The 23,669-nt window shown below is 40.8% G+C and overlaps 1 protein-coding gene across 1 annotated transcript in view; it reads left to right on the top strand.

The window, feature by feature from the left end:
• Positions 1-2,042: 2,042 nt before the first annotated feature.
• Positions 2,043-23,669, top strand: part of gcn1 (GCN1 activator of EIF2AK4) — a 63,475-nt gene continuing 41,848 nt past the window's right edge. The window contains exons 1-24 of the mRNA XM_057831853.1: positions 2,043-2,171; positions 4,868-4,970; positions 5,075-5,138; positions 5,228-5,359; positions 5,483-5,591; positions 7,198-7,296; positions 7,372-7,506; positions 7,597-7,774; positions 7,868-7,942; positions 8,081-8,209; positions 8,291-8,341; positions 8,413-8,511; positions 13,222-13,395; positions 13,500-13,652; positions 13,777-13,869; positions 13,941-14,016; positions 15,003-15,162; positions 15,261-15,450; positions 16,586-16,710; positions 18,062-18,240; positions 18,326-18,419; positions 18,951-19,064; positions 20,467-20,665; positions 20,785-20,937. Coding sequence (XP_057687836.1) covers positions 2,154-2,171; positions 4,868-4,970; positions 5,075-5,138; positions 5,228-5,359; positions 5,483-5,591; positions 7,198-7,296; positions 7,372-7,506; positions 7,597-7,774; positions 7,868-7,942; positions 8,081-8,209; positions 8,291-8,341; positions 8,413-8,511; positions 13,222-13,395; positions 13,500-13,652; positions 13,777-13,869; positions 13,941-14,016; positions 15,003-15,162; positions 15,261-15,450; positions 16,586-16,710; positions 18,062-18,240; positions 18,326-18,419; positions 18,951-19,064; positions 20,467-20,665; positions 20,785-20,937 — 2,902 coding nt within the window. The 5' untranslated portion in view covers positions 2,043-2,153. The remainder of the gene's footprint in view (positions 2,172-4,867; positions 4,971-5,074; positions 5,139-5,227; positions 5,360-5,482; positions 5,592-7,197; positions 7,297-7,371; positions 7,507-7,596; positions 7,775-7,867; positions 7,943-8,080; positions 8,210-8,290; positions 8,342-8,412; positions 8,512-13,221; positions 13,396-13,499; positions 13,653-13,776; positions 13,870-13,940; positions 14,017-15,002; positions 15,163-15,260; positions 15,451-16,585; positions 16,711-18,061; positions 18,241-18,325; positions 18,420-18,950; positions 19,065-20,466; positions 20,666-20,784; positions 20,938-23,669) is intronic.

The following is a 23,669-nucleotide window of genomic DNA, read 5'->3' as shown; positions in this document are numbered from 1 at the left end:
GTCGAATTGCAGCAGCCCATCTCGCTCTCCTCACCGGTGTTCGGCCATTCCTTACTACGCGGCGAAACGTCCTACACAATGCTCAGCGCGCTTCGCATGCATCCAGACGCATGCGCAAATCGGTTAGAAGTTGCGAGTACTCACTTTGTTTGTTTATATTTAGTTAGTTAGAACCTTTTCACTGCCTCAAAGATACTTTTTGCATGTATTACTCTCTCATACTTTTAACCATTGTGTTTTTTTGTGTTAGTTTTGAAGCAGTTGACCACATTAGTCACGTAGCGTATTTAAACCGTCCTTATTTGATCTAACTACATTTAAGTATTTTCTGCTGGCATTTTTAGTACGTTATTCCTGTATGCATCTAAACAATACAAGTTTAGAGCGCACGGTACTACTTTGGATGCCAAATTCGACTAATGTAGCACGTTTCGCCGATGTAGCAGATTTTGGCAGAACACCGGGTCTCTCGTAATCCGGTAGAACTTCAAGTCTCTCTGTTTATCTTCTCTGTTATTGCAACCGACCGCCACACGCGCCTTCACCATTTTGATTATTAATGTTAACGAGCAGAAAAACACGCCTTAAATAGGAGGAATGTACGTAGCCGTAACAGGTAAACACGATGTGTTGACGGACAATAGACCCTACCCACCGACGTCACAAAATCACTTGATCGCTGTATTGTTCCGCCCCCTTGTCCGTCATTTTGTGTCTGTATTATCAATGGTCTCAATTGATCGAACAATTTATAATGCATTTCATGGAAGACCCGGTGCTTTCGGATGCCGTAAACTCACTTGATGCGTTGCATGAAAGGCGTTATGTGGAAAAGCTTCAGTTTATCCATTCGCCAGATCCATATTTGATGCCTAAATCGATGTTTTTCGACCCGCTGTCTGCGCCGTATTTGCCAGACATCTGCTAGCTACCCTGATATTTAAAACTATCTTGTCCACACAAAATCAGCCTATTCTCACGAAAGTTTGAAAAACTTTAAGAGCTTGGAGGCTTATTAATACTTCGTTGCTGGTTGGGTGAAACAGGTCCTCGTCCACGAAAATTCGTCAGGAATCTATCTTGTGCTTGGAAAGGTGAGTTACGAAATTTTCAATTCAAAATCTTTTGTTCTCGCTAACATCCACTGTCAAGTCTAATGTATGACATGTCATTTGTCAATGGAGCTAGGGCTTTTAATGTTTATATGGTTTAGCGATAGCACTCTCACTACATACATACGTGTATGTTGTCGGCGATTAGCCTAGCAATGATCTTAATTGTGGTTGTCAGCCCAAAACCCTCTAAATATATATTAAATGCATCTTACCAGATATAAAATGACTACTACATAATCTGTGGTAATCGTTTGGAGCCCAGTTTTCTCGTCGAATTGCAGAAGCCCATCTCGCTCTCTCCTCTCCGGGTCTCTCGGAATCCGGTTGAACTTCAAGTCTCTCCGTCTATATTCTCTGTTATTGCAACCGACCGCCACACACACCTTCACCATTTTGATTATTAATGTTAACGAGCAGAAAAACACGCCGTAAATAGCAGGAATGTACGTAGCCGTAACAGGTAAGGCGGAGGAGGGCGGAGTTGTGACGTCACGTGGGTAGGGTCTATTGGGCGGCACCAGTCAGGAGGTCGGAGTTGTGACGTCACGTGGGTAGGGTCTATAGATCTCTGAAATTGATCAAGCAGCAAAAAGCTCTCAATTTAGTGTCATTGTTTGAGAAAGTTAATATTTCTTTGTAAAGCCCTGTGATCAAGTGTGTGTGGGGGGGGGAGGGGCGTGTGTGTGGGGGGGTGTATGTTGTGTCCTGACGCGTTTGTTTGAATACAAACATGGCAAACAAGTAGAAATTTGTATATAATGATGGAGAGTGTTATTTGTGGTTTATTGTTAGAATGCTGAAAATGTGTGAGCCCGTTTCTGAATGTAAATGTGTATAATTGTGTTAATTAAAAAAAAAAACTGCTTGGAAAATAAAAGGCGTGCCTTACTCTGTTGCTGAAACCAATCATATTGTAGCAGGACGCATCCTACCCTGATTCTACCTAGAACTCCAGTGCAATGCGCCTAGAAGTGGCAGAGTCGGAAGTCGGAACCCAGTAGTGACGTATCAAGTACTTCCGGTGGTAGGACCGGCAACATGGCAGCGGACATGCAGGTATGTGTGGCTGACTGGCTGGCTTTTCATAACACGTTTTTCTGTTTTCGAAATTGTATGAAGTATTTAATCCTTCGCATTCGATGTCGTCCCAATGCCATCATCGATCTAGGATTAATGTGTTACCAATTCATGAATAACACGTTGGCAGAATTTAGTTAGCCTAATTGCTAATCGCGAAGTGCTACGTTTCTTGAGAGTGCCTGAAGTCAACATCTGTTTTTGCGAGTAAAAATAGGGAAAGAATGTTAGCACAGGACACGTTTTTAAAACAATGCGATTGTGGAGTTAATCATTAGTTGAAGTGTATGATATATTTGATTAGACACTAATTAGCGAATTTTGACTGTACAGACGTGGTCAAATTTTGACCACCAGTTGATAGAATTTGTATGAGGTTTCCAGTCGAGCTACAATATTGAAAATCAAGAAGGGGGAGTATGACAAAAACCAAATGTTTTGAAAACAATTAAACTGGAATAGTCGGTTTATCAGGTAATCAAAAGTTTAAGACCAAAATCTGCAAACCAGAACAAAACATGCTTTTCAGCAAGACTCACTAATGAATAGCTCCACCGTTCTTGTTAATGTCTTCAAAAATTAGTTTGGACATGACTAATGCGAGTCTTTCCAGGAGCTATGTTCCCACTAGCTTCCAAGTGGTGAATATTGCTTCACGAATGGCATCAACCAAACATTTTTATCAACTTCCCTTGCCATCCATCCCCAAATGTTCTCTAATGCAGTGTTTTTCAACCTTTTTCGAGTCACGGCACATTTTTACATTGGAAAAATATCTCACGGCACACCACAAACCAAAAATGTTCCAAAATTATTTTCTGTACGGTTTATTTAATTGTAAAATAATTTCTCAGTATGCATACTTACTCAGTGTGAAACTTGAGCCTGTTAAGATGAACACAAAGTCGATATCCTTATTCTTCAACAGCTATCAGTCTTTCTCTGTTTTTATTGTTTTTTGTTTTTAAAAATAGTTAGGCTTGAAAAAGCTCAGAATTACCAGACAGGGGGACTTGAGGATCTCGCAGACAATTGCTTTGCAGGCAGGTAGGTAGTATTAATGTCTCTGTCACAGTGTGGTACTTTTTGTATTTAGCAACAAGTTCAGCAACGACGTAACTGGCTTTGAGGGCTTTCTCATTTACCTTTGTAGTTTTTCCTCAAAAAAGTTGCCTGTTTCTTTGAGTTTTCACAAAGGCGAACAAAATAGTCCATCGACTTGTTTTGAAGCGACGTGTGTTTCGTTTCAAGATGACATTTAAACTTGCTTGGCACCATGGCGCTGTTGGATAGCTGCTCGTGTCGTGTTCAAGAACTGCTCGGATTTGTAGCCATTAGACACCTTGCTTTTCTCAACAATGTGTTGTAATAAAACACAGGTTGGAGGATTGACAGTCGTCACATATGGATAAAAGAGAAAGGACACTTTCGAGTACACCGACACAAAACGAGTCCAACCAAATGATGTGCAGTAGACCTGCTAGGGTCCACATTGTCGCAGACAGCAAGGTCCCTTGTGGCCCGAAATCCGAGCAGTTCTTGAACGCGACACGAGCAATACCTCGCTCATCTGCACACTTATATAAATGCGACATTGGATAATTTCTCGCGGCACACCTGACGATCTGTGTGCCGTGGTACACTGGTTGAAAAACACTGCTCTATGGGAATATGTATGGAGGTAGATTTGTGTCTTTATTATTCAATCATAAAAAAGTTGCTTAAATCAAAATATATATTTTCAATCAAAAAAAGTCACTGCAATAAAAAAAAAATGTGAATGCAAAATTAAATTTGACTTTAAAAAAACAAAGCATTTGAAAACTGTGTCTTTGCTTTAATTTTTTTTTTTTTTTGATTGAAGTGAAGTTTTTCTACTGAAACAACTTTTTTGATTGAAGTAATGTTGTTTTCCGTTTGGGACACATTTTGGCTTGGAAATTTGTCTTTATTATTCAATCAAAAAATAAGTTGCTTCAAACAAACAAAAATGCCTTCAATCAAAAAATAAAAAATTATAGAAAAAAATTTTTGAATGCGAAAAAATATTTGAGACTCAAAAATTTGAATTTGAACACTTCATTTTTCATTGAAAATGTTTTCTTTGAAGCAGTCCTTTTTGTGTTTGTGCCATATTATGGGTTGGACATTTTGTGTCGAAATCATTCAATCCCCCCCCCCCCCCCAAAAAAAGTTGCTTCAATCAAAAAATTAAATAAAATAAAATATTCAATTAAAGAAAAAATGCATTTGCAAAAATAAAATTGCCCTCCCCTAAAAACATTTTTAAATTATTTGAAAATATTATTTTTATTTGAAATTTTATTTTATTATTTTTTTTATCTGGAGTGCTTTTTTCTATTCAGTGGCTGCTGTACTTAAACCCTCATTAGGATCCAAATGTGTTAAATGCAAATTCTAGCAATTTTACAACTGGTCTTAAGATTTTGATCAAGTTTGTATGCTATGAATCACATATTGTAAAGCATGCTCTCGTTGTTTGTAAAAGTTTAACACTACAAACTAGCCAATGATGGAGAACGGATTGTTATTCTTAAATAATATATAGTATGTGTAGTATACTAATACAGATAACATACTAATCTAAATTTTATGTTCCAAACGTAACCCCTACAAAAACATTACATCTGATAGTACAGATATTTGTCCTGCAGGTTTCCGAGACATTGAAGAAATTTGCTTTAAGAGTGACTACAGCCAGTGTGAAAGAGCGAAAGGAGATTTTCGGGGAGCTAAAACAATGTTTAAAGGGTAAAGGTGAGTCTGTGGCTGATATTTTTGTATAATATTTGTTTGGGCTCCATTAAAATGAGATTTAGTGTCAATTAATACCTTGTTGTTTGGCCTGATGTTTATTTTAGAGCTACCAGAGCCTGCCATCAAAGGGCTTTGCAAGCTCTTCTGCCTCACCCCTCACAGATATAGGTATGGTAAAGAAAAACTTTATTATAACATTATTGTTTTGACCTATACTATCGTTTTTCTATTAACAAGCCAATGTTTGTATTTGTCAGGGATGCTGCGTCTCGCAGAGAGATTCTCTCTGCCATTGCACAATTGGCTGAACGCCAACCTGACATTCTGGTGATGAGCCTCCTCCACTGCCTTCTCAACAGTGGACTTGTCAGTAAAAATGGAGAGCCAGGGTGTGTATTTTTGATTCGCTATTGCAGCGTTTCCTCCATTGTTTTGACTAAGTTTGTTTTGCAGTTTTATGACTGAATGATCGTGTGTATTTATGTTGACTAAGTCACTCTTTGAACTTTCAGGAAAAGCACAGGCTCTGCTGCCTTCATTGGCCTGTCTTGGACCTGCCTTTTAGTCCCCTCTGTCTTTTCTGCTCCGGAGAAAAGACAAGGACCAACCTGGAATAAAATGGTTAGTATGTGAAAAGCTTCATTTTTATTTTGACAATTTTAATAAAGTTCAATTAGATTGATCGTGGGAGTACATTTCAGAGCCACTGTGGTAATTATAACATAATATGCAATTCCTAAATAAGTAAACCTCTCCAACACACTTGAACTTCATAGGGCACTGAAGTCATTGGCTGCCATTGAGCACGCTAGATGTGCAGTCAATTTTTCTAAAATGGATTTGGCGTCTATTGCCGTCAGTGACACTGAAACATGATCGTTCAGTCAGTCCCTTTAGTTTAAATGAATTGGACTAGTGCTGCAACGAATATCATTAACTCGAGTAATTCGATTAGAAAAAACATTCAAATTAAATTTTGCTTCTTCGAGTATTCGTTTAAATAAAGTGGCGTTGTAATGGTTTGTTTTGAAATTGTTTGCATTCAGTTTTATTGATTTGGGTGGATACACGGTCCTCTAGTGGCAACAGTGTATATGACATACCTCATTTCACATGGCTGAATCCAGCTGGTCCTTGCTAAGACCAACATAAGCTAAGTTTTTGTTTGAGCTAATGTTTTTTAATGCATTTGTAATTTAGTTTATAGGTATATTTAGCTGTTTTTTGTGGTGAATATGTGTTGGAACTATTTTTAAGAGGATTGTAAAAAAAAAAAAAAAAAAGTTGGCATTTTATAGCATTCAAGTTAGTGATCTTTTGCTATGTAAGTTAGCCAATTGTTTTTTTGTTGTACTTCGATCCTCATTTATTTATTTATTTTTTATACTGTTTGAGGCTCAGTTCGGGTATTTTAATTTTTTTTATGTTCCTTATCCGATTACTCGATTATTTGAACTAACTAGTTCATCGATTAATCGACCAATAAAATACTGGATAGCTGCAGCCCTAAATTGGACATCTATCACTCCCAATGGCAGGCAATGAATTAAATACAATGTAAAGAAAAAAATCAACTTGAAGGTGTTATTGAGTGCGGTATTTGTTTTTATTCACTTTGAGTTTGTTTTTATGAACATCTTAATTACCTCTGCCACCAGATGAAACCAATGGAAGGCAGAGGTTACGGTCAGTATTCAGTTCCATAAGTGTGTTTATGATCAAGATAACCTAAGAACAAATATAGGATTATTATCAAACTTGCATTATATGTAAGCCTTGTTAACTCAATTTGTGGGGTAGGTGATATGATGAGAAGGGGTCAGAGGTCAGAAATATTGTGAAGCTTTGAATTTGGCTGCTTCGGTGATGATCTGCTCTCAAGAGTGCTCCTCTGGTTTATACATTTATTTTTAAAAAATTCTAATTATTTATTATGTAAAAGCTTTTTAAACACATTAAAACTTTTTAAATCACACTAAATCATGGACGAAATAGGAATTCTGTTTTTTTTTGCCCAATAAATGTCTGCTAGTTTACTGCTAACATATATTGTGACACACCAAAGACGGTTAAAAAAAAAAATATTTAGGTACTAAAAACCATCTAACAGCTGTCATTTAGAGCTGTTAGTTAGGCACAAATAGCAGGAATTCACTGTAATTACAGTATGTATTAAATTCCCAGGCACATAAATTCCTTACCTGACTTGTTTTGGCTGTTCACCCAGGTTCAGGTTCAGAGTCTGCTCGTGGCTGAGGTCGTGGGTGGAGCCAAATCTACTGCTCAGAAGTCAAGCCTGAAGAATCTCACTCATCTTTGCGAGGAAGTCAGTTTAATGACATATATTGTTGTGTATGCCCAGAGTTTTAGGAGTGGTCTGACATTTTGTCTTCTTTCCCAGAATTCGGGCTTAGTTGATCAGTACATCACCGCCTTGTTGAGTCTGGAGCCAAGCCCTACAACGCTAGCCATGCTGGGTGTCTGTTTGGACTTCTGCACAGCTCAGAAGGACAAAGCCACAATTGAAAAACATAAGGTTTGTTGTTTAGCAATTACACTTGTTTGATAAACTGTACTTAGTGTAAAAAATAAAGGATCTAAATCTTGACTCCTTTATCTTGTCCAGAGGGCCATGTTAGACCTTTACATGAAGTCTGTGCTTATGAGCAAGACTAAAGCACACCAGCATATTCTGGATAAAAGTGGCTCCCTGCTCCGCCACGTCACTCACTCGGAGTTCCAAGAGCTGCTTCTCCCCACCATGCAAAAGACAATGCTGAGAAGTCCAGAGAATGCCATGAGGGGTGAGGTGTTTTGGGATTCTCATGTACATGATTAATAACCACTCTCCTTTGCTTAATTCCTAATGGAGCTTCTCTAAATTAATCCCTTCTCAGCAATTTCCTGCTTGCTGTCAGCACTGACTATAGATCTCAGTCAGTATGCCATGGATATTGGAAAGGCTATAGCAAGTAAGGGATTTTAAAAATATTTTTATTGGAGTGTATTTTTTCTCAATTTTTCTGTTTGATGTGGGGTTGGGTGTATTTTCAACATGGGGTAAAAAAAAAGTTTGACGTATATCTAGTAAATAGTTCCATCTGCTTTAGGCCAACTGAAAGCCAACAATGTGCAGTTAATGGAGGAAGCAGTCCAGGCCTTGCAGAACCTAGCCCGACAGTGCAGTGATCCCAATGCGGTACAGGAAATTGTCACACATCTTTTCAAGATTCTTGGAGGTGAAGTAGACATTTGCTATTTAGACAATTCTCTACATGGTTTTTTATTTAATGTGTACTGTAATGGTGCCATGGTTTCAGGATCGGAAGGAAAACTTACAGTTGTCACCCAAAAGATGAGTGTTTTGTCAGGTATGTACTTAAACCTTCTGAAGTTCAGAAGGTAGGATTAACCACTGCTTCATAAGCATTTACGATTTTAGGCATTGGCAGCTGTAGCCATCATGCAGTGTCAGGAAGCTCAAGCCAAACGCTGAGCTCTGCAGTCACAATGATGTTCATCCCTTATTTGCAACAGGAAGGTATGTGGGGAATTTTTTTTCTACTCTTCTTTTCATTCAATTACTTGAGGTCAAAGTCCTGGGAGCTATTGACCTAAGTATTTGCAGAGCTATCAGTATGAGATTGCTGAGACAGTGTCGCGGGTGTTCAGGCGCCATGTTGTGTCTAATGTGCCACCATACAAAGTACAGGTAGTCCTCGGGTTATGAACGAGTTCCGTTCTGACGCTTGTGACGTAACGCGAATTTTCGCGTAAATCTCAAAATAACTACAGGGTTTCGTCTAGGATTTTTTGAAGCTGTGGTGTTGATGGACTACATCGGAGTCGGACAGTCCCAATATGTTGTGCCGTGGCGAAATTGCTTCAAAGTTCATATCATGATAAATGACAATTGTTTTTTCCACATATTTTTCCAGGAAGAACCATAACAAATATCTATTTGAAATATTTCATTAGCCAGGATAATGTCATAGCCCTTTTCTTTATTTGGCCCTAATACGTACTACATTACCACAACAATATTAGTCTGGCTGTAAAGGGACCCTCATCCGTTGACCAATTAAATCTTTTCCTAATACTTTAAAATACTCATCTGAAATTACAACCAGTGATATTAGCAATGAACAAATGCTATTCTGGTACGCCACGATTCGGGTCAAACACACACCATAAAGAACTGAAATGCTATGTGAATGTCAATGTTAAGGTCATTTTGACAGGCTTAAACCAGAATTACATTCTTTAACTTGAAATATATTTCTGTGGATATTTCTCCCCATTTCCAACTCTGCACCAACGTAGTCAGGCACAAGCTTGCAACAGGAGAACCGATGAGATTTTCAAAATAAAGCGTGTAAGGGAACAATTTTTATTTGACGTGCTATTTTAAATGACTTCTAGCAAATAGTGCGTAAATAGTGAGCTATATATATTCATTTAAACGTACTGCCCGAAAACAGTGCGTTTCCTTGTGTACTACCCAACAGCCAGCTAACACTGAATGTACCACAAGTCTTGGTCTTTTCTTGCCTTTATGTGAAGTCGCTCATTTTCATATTGTAAAACTATAACACAGAAACATATACATATTCAATACTCTATACAAACTGTACCACACACTTACATACACAACTATTATATAGATAATACAACTTGTTTGAACTACGACTGGCCTTAAGGATAGTCTGGCTTCTATAATACAACAACAAGACTTAAGAAGTTTTGTACATATGACTTTTCTCCACAGATGTATGCATATACTGCGCATCAATAGGTTACTGTAAACGTAAAATACTTAGACATATATTTCCAAGGCAGAAAAGCACTCACGAGTGTCAATGCGACTGATAGACACAGCACTGTGCAAGTAAATGACTTGTGAGCCAAATTGTCACAAATTAGATGCAGTGAATTATTTTGACTGACAGGTGGCAGCAACACATCAAAAGGTCAACTGGTTTCTCACACTGGCGCATATAGACAACACATACGTATTATTAAAGGGTATGACAACACCTGGGGAAATGCTAATATTCCATCATTTATCCATCAACGCATGCCTTTTGAATTCATATCATGCCACTTTGTGTAATTACACACATCGCAACACCAAGAAAATGATAGAAATTTGGATCAATTGTCAAGCTAAAAGGACCCGCCCCCGAGATCCCGGAAATCTAGCATATTGTGTGCGTGATGTCACGACAAGGAAACAACAGGCTCAGTGCTTAGTACTGAATGGCGGCGATTAGAGGTGTGCAAAATTTCCGATTCTTAGATTATTCGCGATTCGGCCGTGGAAGATTCGAGAACGATTCACAAACATCCAAATTCCGATTATTGAAATATGCCAAGTAAAGCGGAAGTACAACACACTCAGCGCGCCGCGCGGTCAATGAGCAACGGAGCGAGAGTAGCTAAACATCATGCTTCTCATTACCTGGCCCCTCGGGTAATGCCAATGCTCAACTCACGGCTCTAGCTCAACTCATGCCACGAGATAAAAAAACACAACAACATACCTGAAGCTGCTACAAAAGTACGTCATCCACATAATGTTACGGTAGATATCATTTATATAAGACTAGATGCACTACGGTAGCGGTAGCGTTTGCAGCACATCTACAAAAAGGTAGATGCAGACGTAGTAAACGGCCGCCATCTTAAAGCAGTACACTTCTCTGCAAGGCTGTTGTAGCGAACCTTCCAAGCAAACCTAATTAACTTTTTATCTAAAATACTCCTAAATCGGTAAAATATTGACTTGAATCTATCTTTAAAATAGTTTTAAAACTTTCACATGTCGAAAGTTGACAAAAGGAAATTATGGATTAACGGGAGCAATTTTAACAACTTTAACGGTTGATTCACAACATTAAATTAATTGAATGTAGTTTAAAGCTGCTGATACAGAATGGGGACTGGAGTTTTTTATTTAATGTTATTTTTGTATATTTGTTTACTGCTATATTTTAACTTGATACTGAAATAGTAGTTTGGTTTAGCCTGAGAGTATTTTTGAACAATTTTGGAACAAATGTACAAAATATTTAAAAAAAAAAAAAAAAAAGGGGGGGGGGGGTGCATCAGTAATCGTTTTAGAATCGAATCGGACCATCTGAATCGTAATCGTAATCTAATCGTTAGGTGCCCAAAGATTCCCAGCTCTAGTGGCGATGATGGCGGACAATTTTGTTTCTAGTTGCAGCGACGAATCCGACGTAACGAACATTCTTCTAATGGTGACGAGGAGAGTTATGAACCTTTCTTTGGTGTTTTGGGTTACCAATTTGAGCCCAAACGAAAGCCATTGCAGCCTAATGAAAGGATCATTGAGGGGAGCAATCACACTGATGAAACACCAGCAACATATCTTGTGGGAAACACCGAATGGTTTGTTTTGCATTTCTTTTTGTGAAGCTGATACACCGTGACCGCAAAATAATGTAATGTATAGAATAATTATCATTTATTGTGCTATCATAGGTTTTCGCTCTGCCAACAGACACAAATATGAATGAGATTAGAGGATTTGTTCTATATATTTTACGAGCGATAATTTATATATGTGTCCACTCCTATATCCAATGTGTGATATGTTTTTTATTATAAAAGGGTACTCACTCTGGCCATTTCGAGCTTGGCTGCTCCGCTCCTTTGGTTAGCCTGGGGTGGTCTCACCAGTCATCGTCCTCTTTCTTGATATCTCGGGACATTTAGGTGGCTGCGCGTGTATGGTGGGCACCGCATCTGCTTTCATCAGCAATTTCTTAGCAAAACATGATTTCATTTGTTCATAGTTCGAATAGCTTTCAGGTGTAAAATGTGCACCACACAAAACCGTGCCGGAGGCTGGGTCTGCAAAATTAGCCCTCTTAGCACGGACGAACTTTACTCATTGTCTGCGTAGTTCAGCTCTTTTTCTCGCGTTCGGGAACTCATGGGTACCACATTGCGACAAATGGCTATTTGTAGACCACATAGCATGACAGGTTTGAACCATTTTAGCGATTTTTTGATAAAACACGAACGCAACTCTCTCGTTGATAAACAACAATGGCACCTGCCTCAACCTATTGTTTCCTTGTTATTACGTCTCCGCCCCATTCGGCTGTTTCCGGAATACTTTCGGAAATGTTCGTAATTTTCGATCTATTTTCGATAACTGCTCATGAATGTGATTTATTTTTTTGTTAACTTTATTAATATTTGTTATCTTGCCACATAACGGTTTTATTGATATCTCACAGCCCCATAGTGTTTTAATACCCTTTAAATTATACAAATTAGAAATTAAAAATTTAAATCTCATTTGCAAGGCGGCTTTTGTTTTGGGGTGTCTGTGTGCCACAATCTTTTATATGTAGGGGAAACCCTGAACTATCAAAAAACATGTATTATAAGTCATTGTACTGTCCTCACCAAGACGTGGGAGCAAAGTCCTAGCTAGACAGTAACCTTTCCCTTTTTTCTTACTCGGCTGCGCGACTTCTTCGCTGGAGTAAATGTGCTCATCCTCGTGTCTGCGCGTGCGCTCTTCTTCGTGTGCTCAAATACGTTCTTTTTGTGTGTACATGCGCTCTTACTCGCGTGCGGAAGTACTACGTGCGCTACGCTTCCTGCTTCAACATAAAAGCATGCATCACTAAACGAAAGTCAACACTATAATCAACTACACATTTCGCCAAAGGGCAGAACATTCATATTAATAAAATGAAATAAGAAAAATAAGATGCTGTGATGTACAATAAGGTACTGTTTACGCAATTAAAAAAAAAAAAAAAATGACTGGAGACAAAATGGCAGACGAGTCTCCGGCGTCATAAACTCAAAATCACGTAAGTCGGGTACGTCGTAACCCGTGGACTACCTGTAGTTGAATCAGTCACTGGTTAACCCTTTACACGCCACTCATTTGAGTTATTGACTGCCATTGAAAGCGCTAGTCGTCTGATCCATTTTGACTGGGAGGGCTGGCAGCGGTCATTTGGGCAAGTAGCGCCCTCAAGGTCACAAGGCAATCCTGAGTTGCAGATTTGGAAGAATATTTTAACAGTTCTGTTTGTAAGTCTACATAACTCCCGCTAGCCTAGATAGATGAACAAAGAAATTATGTTGGTACTGTATTTGTCATGACTACATAATAATTTTCAACTCAATTACGATTTGAATCATTGCTCTCGGGAAGTCTCCCCATTTAAGTCTAATTTTTGATCCCTCCCAAATTTAGTTCATGAGGGCACCTTGGTGCACGGCGTGTCAGTGCTCTCTCAATGGAGCAGTCGCCTTACCATGCAGATTCCGGCTGCTTTGTTAGACTGGTTCAAAAAGGCATTCACCCTCAAAACCTCCACCTCTTTGGTTCGCCACGCCTACATTCAGGCCATGTTGGGGGCCTTCAAAGGTCAGTTCACACAAGGGAGAATAATAACATTATATTGATTCGGATATCGTAATTCTAGCGTTTGTAATTCTTCTTGACTGTCCCTGTTTTCACTTATCTTTAAGGTGATACTCTGGACCAAGCATCAGACCTCATACCTCTGCTGCTTCAAACTGTGGAAAAAGCTGCAGCACAAAACTCCCAGTATGCTCTACTTTCCGAAGGCGTTGCGGCTTCGGTTCTTTTGAGTCGACTGTCCTTGCTCGAAACAATGACAGGTGATGATCACATTTTTTGGATCTTATTCACAGGGCTATTTAAGAACTATATCTGGGAGATGAATTCATTCATTGTCAATGGCAGCCAGTGAGTTAACAGTTCACATACACTTTCTTCCTACAGAGGCAAAGTTCTCCAGCTTTTGGAACTTGATCTTGGATGATAAGAAGCCACTTTTCACAACAGAAAAGTTCGTCTCCACGTCCAGTGAAGAAAGTGAGGCAGCTATCTATTATCAGTCAATCTCATATAAATTCAACATGTAAAACATCTTTTGGTCTCTTTAGCTCAGCTGACTGTACTGCTACTCTGCGAAAGGCTTTTCTTGGATCATGCCCACAGGCTTAACACCAGCAAATCTCAGTAAGTTTGTGCTCTATTTTGTAAGGTTTTATGTAAAAGTGTGTGAAATTTCCGATTCTTTCCGATCACTCGCGATTCGGCCGCTGAAGATTCGAGAACGATTCACAAACATCCATATTCGGATTATTTAAATATGCCAAGTAAAGCGGAACTAAAACACAGTCAGCGCAGTCTTCAGGACGGAATGAGAAATGAACCGAGAGTAAACATCCACCACAATACATGCCTCTGGATAAAAAAACGCCGACAGCCACTACAAACAACGCCCAGTTGCTACAAACTACGCCCACATAATGCTACGGTAGATATCACATGTATATAGATCTAGATGTGAAATGACACTTGACGGCGTTAGCACATGTACGGAGAACTAGATGCTAAATGAGACACTCGCCGGCGTTAGTAAACAGCCGCCATCTTAAAGCAGTAGACTTCTCAGGAAGGCTCTGTTGTAGCGAACCTAATTTTTTATCTAAAATACTCCTAAATCGGCAAACTCTTGACTTGAATCTGTCTTTAAATGATGAAACAGTTGTAAAACTTTCACATGGGGAAATAATGGAATAACGGGAGCAATTTTAACAACTTTAATGGTTGATTCAAGACATTAAATTAATTGAATGTAGTTTAAAGCTGCTGATACAGAATTGGGACTTTAGTATTTTATTTACTGTTTTGAACTGTTACCTTGATAATGAAATAGTAGTTTATTTAAGCTTGAGAGGATTTTTATGCTGTTTTTGTAGCTAATGTACAAAACATTAAAAGCAGCTAAAAGCTCTTGTGCATCATTAATCAATTTATAATCGAATCATAACATCTGATCGTAAATCGAATCGTGAGGTGGCCAAAGATCCGACCTACTTAATTGAAGCATCACTAGTGAACCCAGCTTTTAGTTATTGCTGCCATCAAAGATTTAGACACTTAGAAACACATTTTTTAAAAGATAATTAAGTCTGTGTTACATTTCATTATTCTTGCAGGATGTACCACAGTGCCACTGTGGCGGTGCTGTTGTCTCACAGCTGGCGTGTTAGGAAGCGGGCAAAACAGACAGTCAGAAAGCTGCTCTCGTCCTTGGGTGGTTCCAACCTTGCCCAGGGCCTTCTAGGAGAACTCCGAGCTGCAATCAACAAACACAAAGTGCGAACCTAAATCTTAATAGTTGTTAAGTAGTTGAATAGTTGAGTTTGGTTCAGCATCTGAAAAAGTGTGACATTCCTGTTGTTGTATTTTGTCAGGTTATGCCCCAGGATGCCTTGGTTTTAGAGTCTGGAGAGCTAACTGAGCTTGGTCGCAACTACACACGCCCACGTGTTCTGTTGGATGCGCTGCATGTCATTTGCTCTTCGGCCAGTCAGTGGAATGACCCAAATGAATCAGAAAACTTGGCCATGGAGATCCTCATTATTGCTCATCATCCTTCGTTAGGTACAGGAAGGAGCAGTTTTGTATTATTAAAACATCTGCACTATAGACCCTACCCACCGACGTCACAAAATCACGTGCTCGCTGTATGGTTCCGCCCACTTGTCCGTCATTTTGTGTCTGTATTATCAATGGTCTCAATTGATCGAGCAATTTATAATGCATTTCATGGAAGACCCGGTGCTTTCGGATGCCGTAAACTCACTTGATGCGTTGCATAAAAGGCGTTATGTGGAAAAGCTTCAGTTTATCCATTCGCCAGATCCATATTTGATGCCTAAATCGATGTTTTTCGACCCGCTGTCTCCGCCGTATTTGCCTGACATCTGCTAGCTACCCTGAACTGTACAACTATCTTGTCCACACAAAATCAGCCTATTCTCACGAAAGTTTGAAAAACTTTAAGAGCTTGGAGGCTTATAAATACTTCGTTGCTGGTTGGGTGAAACAGGTCCTCGTCCACGAAAATTCGGCAGGAATCTATCTTGTGCTTGGAAAGGTGAGTTACGAAATTTTCAATTCAAAATCTTTTGTTATTGCTAACATCCACTGTCAAGTCTAATGTATTTCATGTCGTTTGTCAATGGAGTTAGGGCTTTTAATGTTTATATGGTTTAGCGATAGCACTTTCACTACATACATACGTGTATGTTGTCGGCGATTAGCCTAGCAATGATCTTAATTGTGGTTGTCAGCCCCAAACCCTCTAAATATATATTAAATGCATCTTACCAGATATAAAATGACTACTACATAATCTGTGGTAATCGTTTGGAGCCCAGTTTTCTCGTCGAATTGCAGCAGCCCATCTCGCTCTCTTCTCTCCCGGTCTCTCGGAATCCGGTAGAACTTCAAGTCTCTCTGTCTTCTCCGTCTATCTTCTCTGTTATTGCAACCGACCGCCACACACGCCTTCACCATTTTGATTATTAATGTTAACGAGCAGAAAAACACGTCGTAAATAGGAGGAATGTACGTAGCCGTAACAGGGAAACATGATGTGTTGACGGACAATTGGGCGGCACCAGTCAGGAGGAAGGAGTTGTGACGTCACGTGGGTAGGGTCTATTGGCAACTTTCTCCGCCTTGATAATTTTCTTGTTTTACATCCTGCCTGTTTTATATTCATCTTTAAAAGTTGAAGCGCGGAGCAGTCTGTGGCCTTTCCTGCTCTCCACCATGAACGTAAAAGCTGAAGAATTTATAGAAAAGAATCTGGAGGCTATTCTGCCGCATCTGTTGGAGGTTAACACTGATAACCAGGTGAATCTCTAATAATCTTATAAATGCCTGTAAGAAGGGTAATAAATGAAGTACCTTAATTTTCAGACTATACGCCGCTACTTCTCCCCCATATTTTGGATCCTGGGGTTTATAGTCCAATGCGGCTTATTTGTTGATTTATTTGGGTTAATAGGTAACACTTTATTTGACAGCGGCGTCATAAGACCGCCATGATTATGACATGACACTGTCATGGGTATTAATGAATGCTTATGACAAATTTAATTAAGTGTCATCTGGCAAACATTGTCACTAACTCCATTTATGTCCAGCCCGGATCTTTTGCAGCCATTCAAAAGTGAGATAATTTGCAGGATGACATTAAATGATATCTGTCATAAGCACTCATTAATGCTCATAACAGTGTCATGTCATAATTATTAAAGTTTTATGACGCCGCTGTCAAAAGTGTTACCGGTTAATATCTTTTGGTGTAAAGATCCCATAATACAGTAAGTTGAGTTTTTCCGAGCACAAACATACAGACATACGGAACTGAATACATAACAGCCACTGGTGGAAGTAAAAACCATGCGCATTAAAATAACTGTTTTCAGTTCAACAATGTACATTTGTCAGTTTGAAAAATATGTTAGTACAAGTACCGTATTGGCCCGAATATAAGACTGTGTTTTTTTCCATTGAAATAAGACTGAAAAAGTGGGGGTCGTCTTATATTCGCGGTCTAGACATTATACCCATTTGCGATGCTAGATGGCGCCAGATATCATTGAAGCGATGTTCTGTCATGAGAGGGATCAGCTACTCTCAAGTTTAACCAGTTTGCATTATTTTATTGCAATGTTTTTCCTTATTCAGATTTGTTTCAAGACTACAGTTACAGTTAGACTTCACTTTGATGGTTAATGCAGTTATTGCAATGTTGTTGTTTTATTACAATAGATTGGTTTATTTACATTTCAGAAACCAGAAGCCATTCATTTACGAATGTGATTGGACTTGAGTTTACATATTTAACTATTCAGATATTAAGATTTGAATGAGGCAAAATAACATGCTTTTTCTCTCAAATATGTTGTTATAATCATTTGTTTCAGATGTACTGTAATTATTTTCTGTATGAAAATTAATTTGGTGTTCGAAAGGTCTTTTTTCAAACTTGAGTCTTAAAGGGGTCGTCTTATAATCAGGGCCGTCTTATATTCGGGCCAATACGGTATGTTGTGTTCATATTTACCTAGCTTGGCAATTATTCTGCAAAATTGTGTAATTTGGCACGATATGTATTACCCCAAATTTCAGAATCATTAAATTCACAAGTAACATTTCTAAAATCTAACTTGAGGGCAATTGTCTCATTTTGCTACAGGCTGTGAGAAATGCTGCAGGTGCCCTCTGTGCACTCTCTCCTGACAAACTGTTACCTCGCGTAATCAGTCACATAACAAAGGAGCTTTCCCAGCCCGCTCTTCATACTGTCACCAAGGAGGAGTACGCTATCATGCTGACACCTGAGGGTGAACTTTATGACAACTCCATTATTGAGAGGTAATATAAATGTTCCAGTAGTTCTTTAATGTAATTTGCCTTTGGCGTTTAAGAGATCTACTTCATTCAATTGCTGTTTTCCCAGTGCACAGAAAGAAAACAGCAAGAAGGGCAATATCAAGAAGGAGAACAAAGCGTACTCCTACAAAGAACAGATATTTGGACTCGAGTTACAGGAGGTAAACAATAGCTTTTTTTGTTGCTGTTTTAAATTAGGGATGTCCTGATCCGATCACGTGATCGGAAATCTGGCTGATCGCGGCATTTTTCAGAGGTTCGTAATCGTGCGATAAGGATCGGGTTTTTAATAGAAAAAAAGGTTTTTCTGCTTCATGCTCGTACAGCCTCTCACAACCTCTTTCTTCTTTTCTTGGTCAGCAGTGCCCTGGAGTTGGCTATTTAAATTTCATGATGATTGACAGATTCGTAGCTTTGATCTTGCCAGAGAAGCTTAGTAGCTCTACCATCAACGGCCAAAATGTATCATTCATCGTTTAGCTTGTTAAACACTATGAAAGTGGCACGGTGGGAGAGTAACATGTTTAAAAGTAAAAAAAAAAAAAAAACACTTTTTTTTCGGTATCGGCTCGGGGTCTGTATTGGCAGTTTCTCAAAATTAGGTGACTTGGACTCAGATACAAAAATATTCGATTGGGACATCCCTATTTTAAATATAATGTATGGATTTGAATTTTAACTTGATTTCACAGGAGATCAAGAAGAAAAGAGGCATCAAGGATGAAGTGCAACTCACCAGCAAACAGAAGGAAATGATTGAGTTGCAACGTGAGAAGGAGGAATCTATTCGGAAAAGGCTTCAAGGGGTAACGAAGAAAACCGCTTTCTCAAATATAGTGATCCCACGTTTCTCGCGGTTAATGGGGAACGCCTCCCGCTAGAATTGAAAATCCGCCAAGTAGAGGCGGAGCTTATTTGTGTGCGTTGAATGTATTTATTCAGATTTAGCAGCATTGGAAAGAGATACGTATAAGACATAATTTAACAATATGTATGTATAATTTTTATAAATGGTTTTAAACACTGCAAATGTAATAATTATGATATAAATTATATATATATAATATATGGCGGAAAACACTCAGGTGACTTGAGGTTCCGCTCTGAGACCCACAATTTGGCCAAATTTCAAAATTGTCCGATATGCATGTGTGATACATCATTTGAAAGCTTAAAATCTCAATTTTCTGGGGTAAGAAAAATTTTGAACAGGAGGGCATTTAAAAAAAAAAAAACAGCAAAACCCTATCTGGAGGTGAAAGCACGTGATAGCAGAATTACAAGTGCCACTACTTTAGCGAGATATTATCGCGTACTTACCTTGATTCGATCCAAAAACTCACCGAGTGTCAAGAGACAGCTGTGAATGGCCACAGCTGGATTTTTGGGGGATTTTATGGGTGAAACGTGGTAATATAACAAGGGTCGCGATGCAGAAATCGCAGACATCAAGAAGTGGTTGAGATTTTTTTTTTCATATTTTTACCCTTTTAAATGTTTTTTTTCCCCAATTTTTCTTTGTTTGGATCGATTATTTACCATCTAACATATCGGAAAAAATACAACAGTAAAAAAAAAAAATACAATTAAGCGATAGTTATTAGGTAGATATCCGTGACTTTTTTACAGACACCATTTTTTTCATTGTGACGTCATATGTTTAAAAGTTTAAAATATGCGAGTGAATAATTTTTTAAAGTCGTTTTTTTTTTATTTTTTTATTTTTTTTTAAAACGAAATATTAGGCATCAATTTATGATTCTGAGCTAAAAATGACAGACATTCTCAATAAATATAATTAATTACCTTCGTTTTTTGGCTGGGTTGAAACAAAATCTGTTGCGCGTCATCTGTAAACGGGGGTTTTCTGGCTAAAACGGACAAATTAAAAATAGTTCGGGAGCTTAATGAGCCATGAATCTTCTATGGCAGCATCTAGATATATTGTTCTATCAAACAACAGTTATTTTGGCTTAAAATACAGTAGTTTCTTTTAAAGATGAGTGCAAGAGCAGAAACTGCTTTTTCAGTCTTCTCTGTGTTTGCCGCCATATATATAGATTTGTACATGTATATATGCATATTGAAAAAAATCTGCGATGGACTGAGGGCGCAAGGTTAGAAGCGCGAAGTAGCGAGGGATCACGGTAATGTGTTTTTTCTCTTTGTCACTTTGTTGACTCATAACGTGGTTCTTATTTTTCACAGCTTGATGTAGAGTTGCACAGTGTGGTGGGTCTTCTAGTAGCTGTTGTTAAAGAGAGACCTGCACAGATTACTAGAGAGCTGCCGTCGGTCCTCCAAGTTCTGTTGCCCCTTTTGCACTCGCCTCTGGCAGCTCCACGTATTCAACAGATTTTCTTGGACATCGGATTGTGCCTCCTACCCAATCACCTCCATCATCTTGGTACCCAGCCTGTTTTTTTTTTTTTTTTTTTTTTTTAAATTACATCCACACTCCTCAGTTTGAAATGCAGCTGTTCAATTTATTACAATATTATAATTGAATAGATTTCTGTTTTTAAGGTGCTCTTGTGGGACATGTGACTTTGCGGTTGCTGAAGCCTGAATGTGACCTGGATGCAGCCTGGGAGCAGGAGGACCTGGACAAAGCAGTGGCCCGCACTGTTCAATTGCTACATAATAATACTGTCCCTCAGAGAGAGGGCAAGACTAGTGGTAAGGACAGCCAAGATCTGTCAAAAGATTTTTAGTATAGTACAACCCCTTGCAAAAAGTATGGAATCACCAGTCTCGGACGAGCACTCACTCATACATTTCATCATGTAGAACAAACTCAGATGAAAAACTTGAAAAATAATTAATTAGTTCAAAAGTGCAACTCTTTAGCATTCAGAAACACTAAAAGAAATCAATAAAAAACATTGTGGTTGTCAGTAACTCGTGAACAAGACCCCAAGATACTTGAACTCCTCCACTTGGGGCAGGATCTCATCCCCGACCCGGAGAGGGCATGCCACCCTTTTCCGGCTGAGGACCATGGTCTCAGATTTGGAGGTGCTGATCTTCATCCCAACCGCTTCACACTCGGCTGCAAACCGCCCCAGTGAGAGTTGGAGGTCACGGCTTGATGAAGCCAACAGCACCACATCATCTGCAAAAAGCAGAGATGAGATGCTGAGGCCACCAAACCGGACCCCCTCAACGCTTCGGCTGCGCCTAGAAATTCTGTCCATAAAAATTATGAACAGAATCGGTGACAAAGGGCAGCCTTGGCGGAGTCCAATCCTCACTGGGAACGAATTCGACTTACTGCCGGCAATGCGGACCAGACTCTGACACCGGTCGTACAGGGACCGAACAGCCCTTACCAAGGGGCTCGGTACCCCGTACTCCCGGAGCACCCTCCACAGGACTCCCCTAGGCACACGGTCAAACGCCTTCTCCAAATCCACAAAACACATGTAGGCTGGTTGAGCGAACTCCCATGCACCCTCGAGGACCCTGCCGAGGGTGTAGAGCTGGTCCACTGTTCCACGGCCGGGACGAAAACCACACTGCTCCTCCTGAATCCGAGATTCGACTTCCCGACGGACCCTCCTCTCCAGCACCCCTGAATAGACTTTACCGGGGAGGCTGAGGAGTGTGATCCCTCTATAATTGGAACACACCCTCCGGTAGGGGGACCACCACCCCGGTCTGCCAATCCAGAGGCACTGTCCCCGATGTCCACGCGATGTTGTAGAGGCGTGTCAGCCATGACAGCCCTACAACATCCAGAGCCTTTAGGAACTCCGGGCGGATCTCATCTACCCCCGGGGCCCTGCCACCGAGGAGCCTACCAACCACCTCAGTGACTTCAACCCCAGAGATTGAAGAGCCCACCTCAGAGTCCCCAGACTCTGCTTCCTCAAAGGAAGGCGTGTCGGTGGAATTGAGGAGGGCTTCGAAGTATTCTCCCCACCGACTCACGACGTCCCGAGTCGAGGTCAGCAGTACACCATCTTCACTATACACAGTGTTAATGGTGCACTGCTTTCCTCTCCTTAGACGCCGGATGGTGGACCAGAATTTCCTCGAAGCCGTCAGGAAGTCGTTTTCCATGGCCTCACCGAACTCCTCCCATGTCCGAGTTTTTGCCTCGGCGACCGCTGAAGCCGCAGTCCGCTTGGCCAGCCGGTACCTGTCAGCTGCCTCCGGAGTCCCACAGGCCAAAAAGGCCCGATAGGCCTCCTTCTTCAGCTTGACGGCATCCCTTACCCCAGGTGTCCACCAGTGGGTTCGGGGATTGCCGCCACGACAGGCACCAACCACCTTACGGCCACAGCTCCGATTGGCCGCCTCAACAATGGAGGTGCGGAACATGGTCCACTCGGACTCAATGTCCCCCACCTCCCCCGGGACAAGTTCTGCCGGAGGTGGGTGTTCAAGCCCTTTCTGACAGGGGATTCTGCCAGACGTTCCCAGCAGACCCTCACAATACGTTTCGGCCTGCCAGGCCTGACCAGCATCTTCCCCCACCATCGGAGCCAACACACCACCAGGTGGTGATCAGTTGACAGCTCCGCCCCTCTCTTCACCCGAGTGTCCAAAACATGCGGCCGCAAGTCCGATGACACGATCACAAAGTCGATCATCGAACTGCGGCCTAGGGTGTCCTGGTGCCAAGTGCACATATAGACACCCATATGTTTGAACATGGTGTTCGTTATGGACAATCCGTGACGAGCACAGAAGTCCAATAACAGAACACCGCTCGGGTTCTGATCGGGGGGGCCGTTCCTCCCAATCACGCCCCTCCAGGTCTCCCTGTCATTGCCCACGTGAGCGTTGAAGTCCCCCAGCAGAACGAGGGAGTCCCCAGAGGGGGCACTCTCCAGCACACCCTCCAAGGACTCCAAAAAGGGTGGGTACTCTGAACTGCTGTTTGGTGCATAAGCACAAACAACAGTCAGGACCCGTCCCCCCACCCGAAGGCGGAAGGAGGCTACCCTCTCGTCTACTGGGGTAAACCCCAGCGTACAGGCACCAAGCCGGGGGGCAATAAGTATGCCCACACCTGCTCGGCGCCTCTCACCGTGGGCAACTCCAGAGTGGAAGAGGGTCCAACCCCTCTCGAGAGGACTGGTATCAGAACCCAAACTGTGTGTGGAGGAGAGTCCAACTATGTCTAGTTGGAACTTCTCTGCCTCACACACCAGTTCGGGCTCCTTCCCCGCCAGAGAGGTGACATTCCATGTCCCAAGAGTTAGCTTCTGTAGCCGGGGGTCGGACCGCCAAGGCCCCCGCCTTTGGCTGCCGCCCAAATTGCTACGCACCCGACCCCTTTGGCCCTTCCCACAGGTGGTGAGCCCATGGGAAGGCGGACCCTCGTTGCCTTTTCGGGCTGTGCTCGGCCGGACCCCATGGGAAAAGGCCCGGCCACCAGACGCTCGCCTTCGAGCCCCACC

Source organism: Corythoichthys intestinalis, chromosome 3 (genome assembly GCF_030265065.1).
Source record: "Corythoichthys intestinalis isolate RoL2023-P3 chromosome 3, ASM3026506v1, whole genome shotgun sequence".
In the NCBI taxonomy this organism is placed as follows: domain Eukaryota; kingdom Metazoa; phylum Chordata; class Actinopteri; order Syngnathiformes; family Syngnathidae; genus Corythoichthys; species Corythoichthys intestinalis.
Note: the sequence above shows the minus strand (reverse complement) of the source record. Positions and strands in the feature narration are given on the sequence as shown.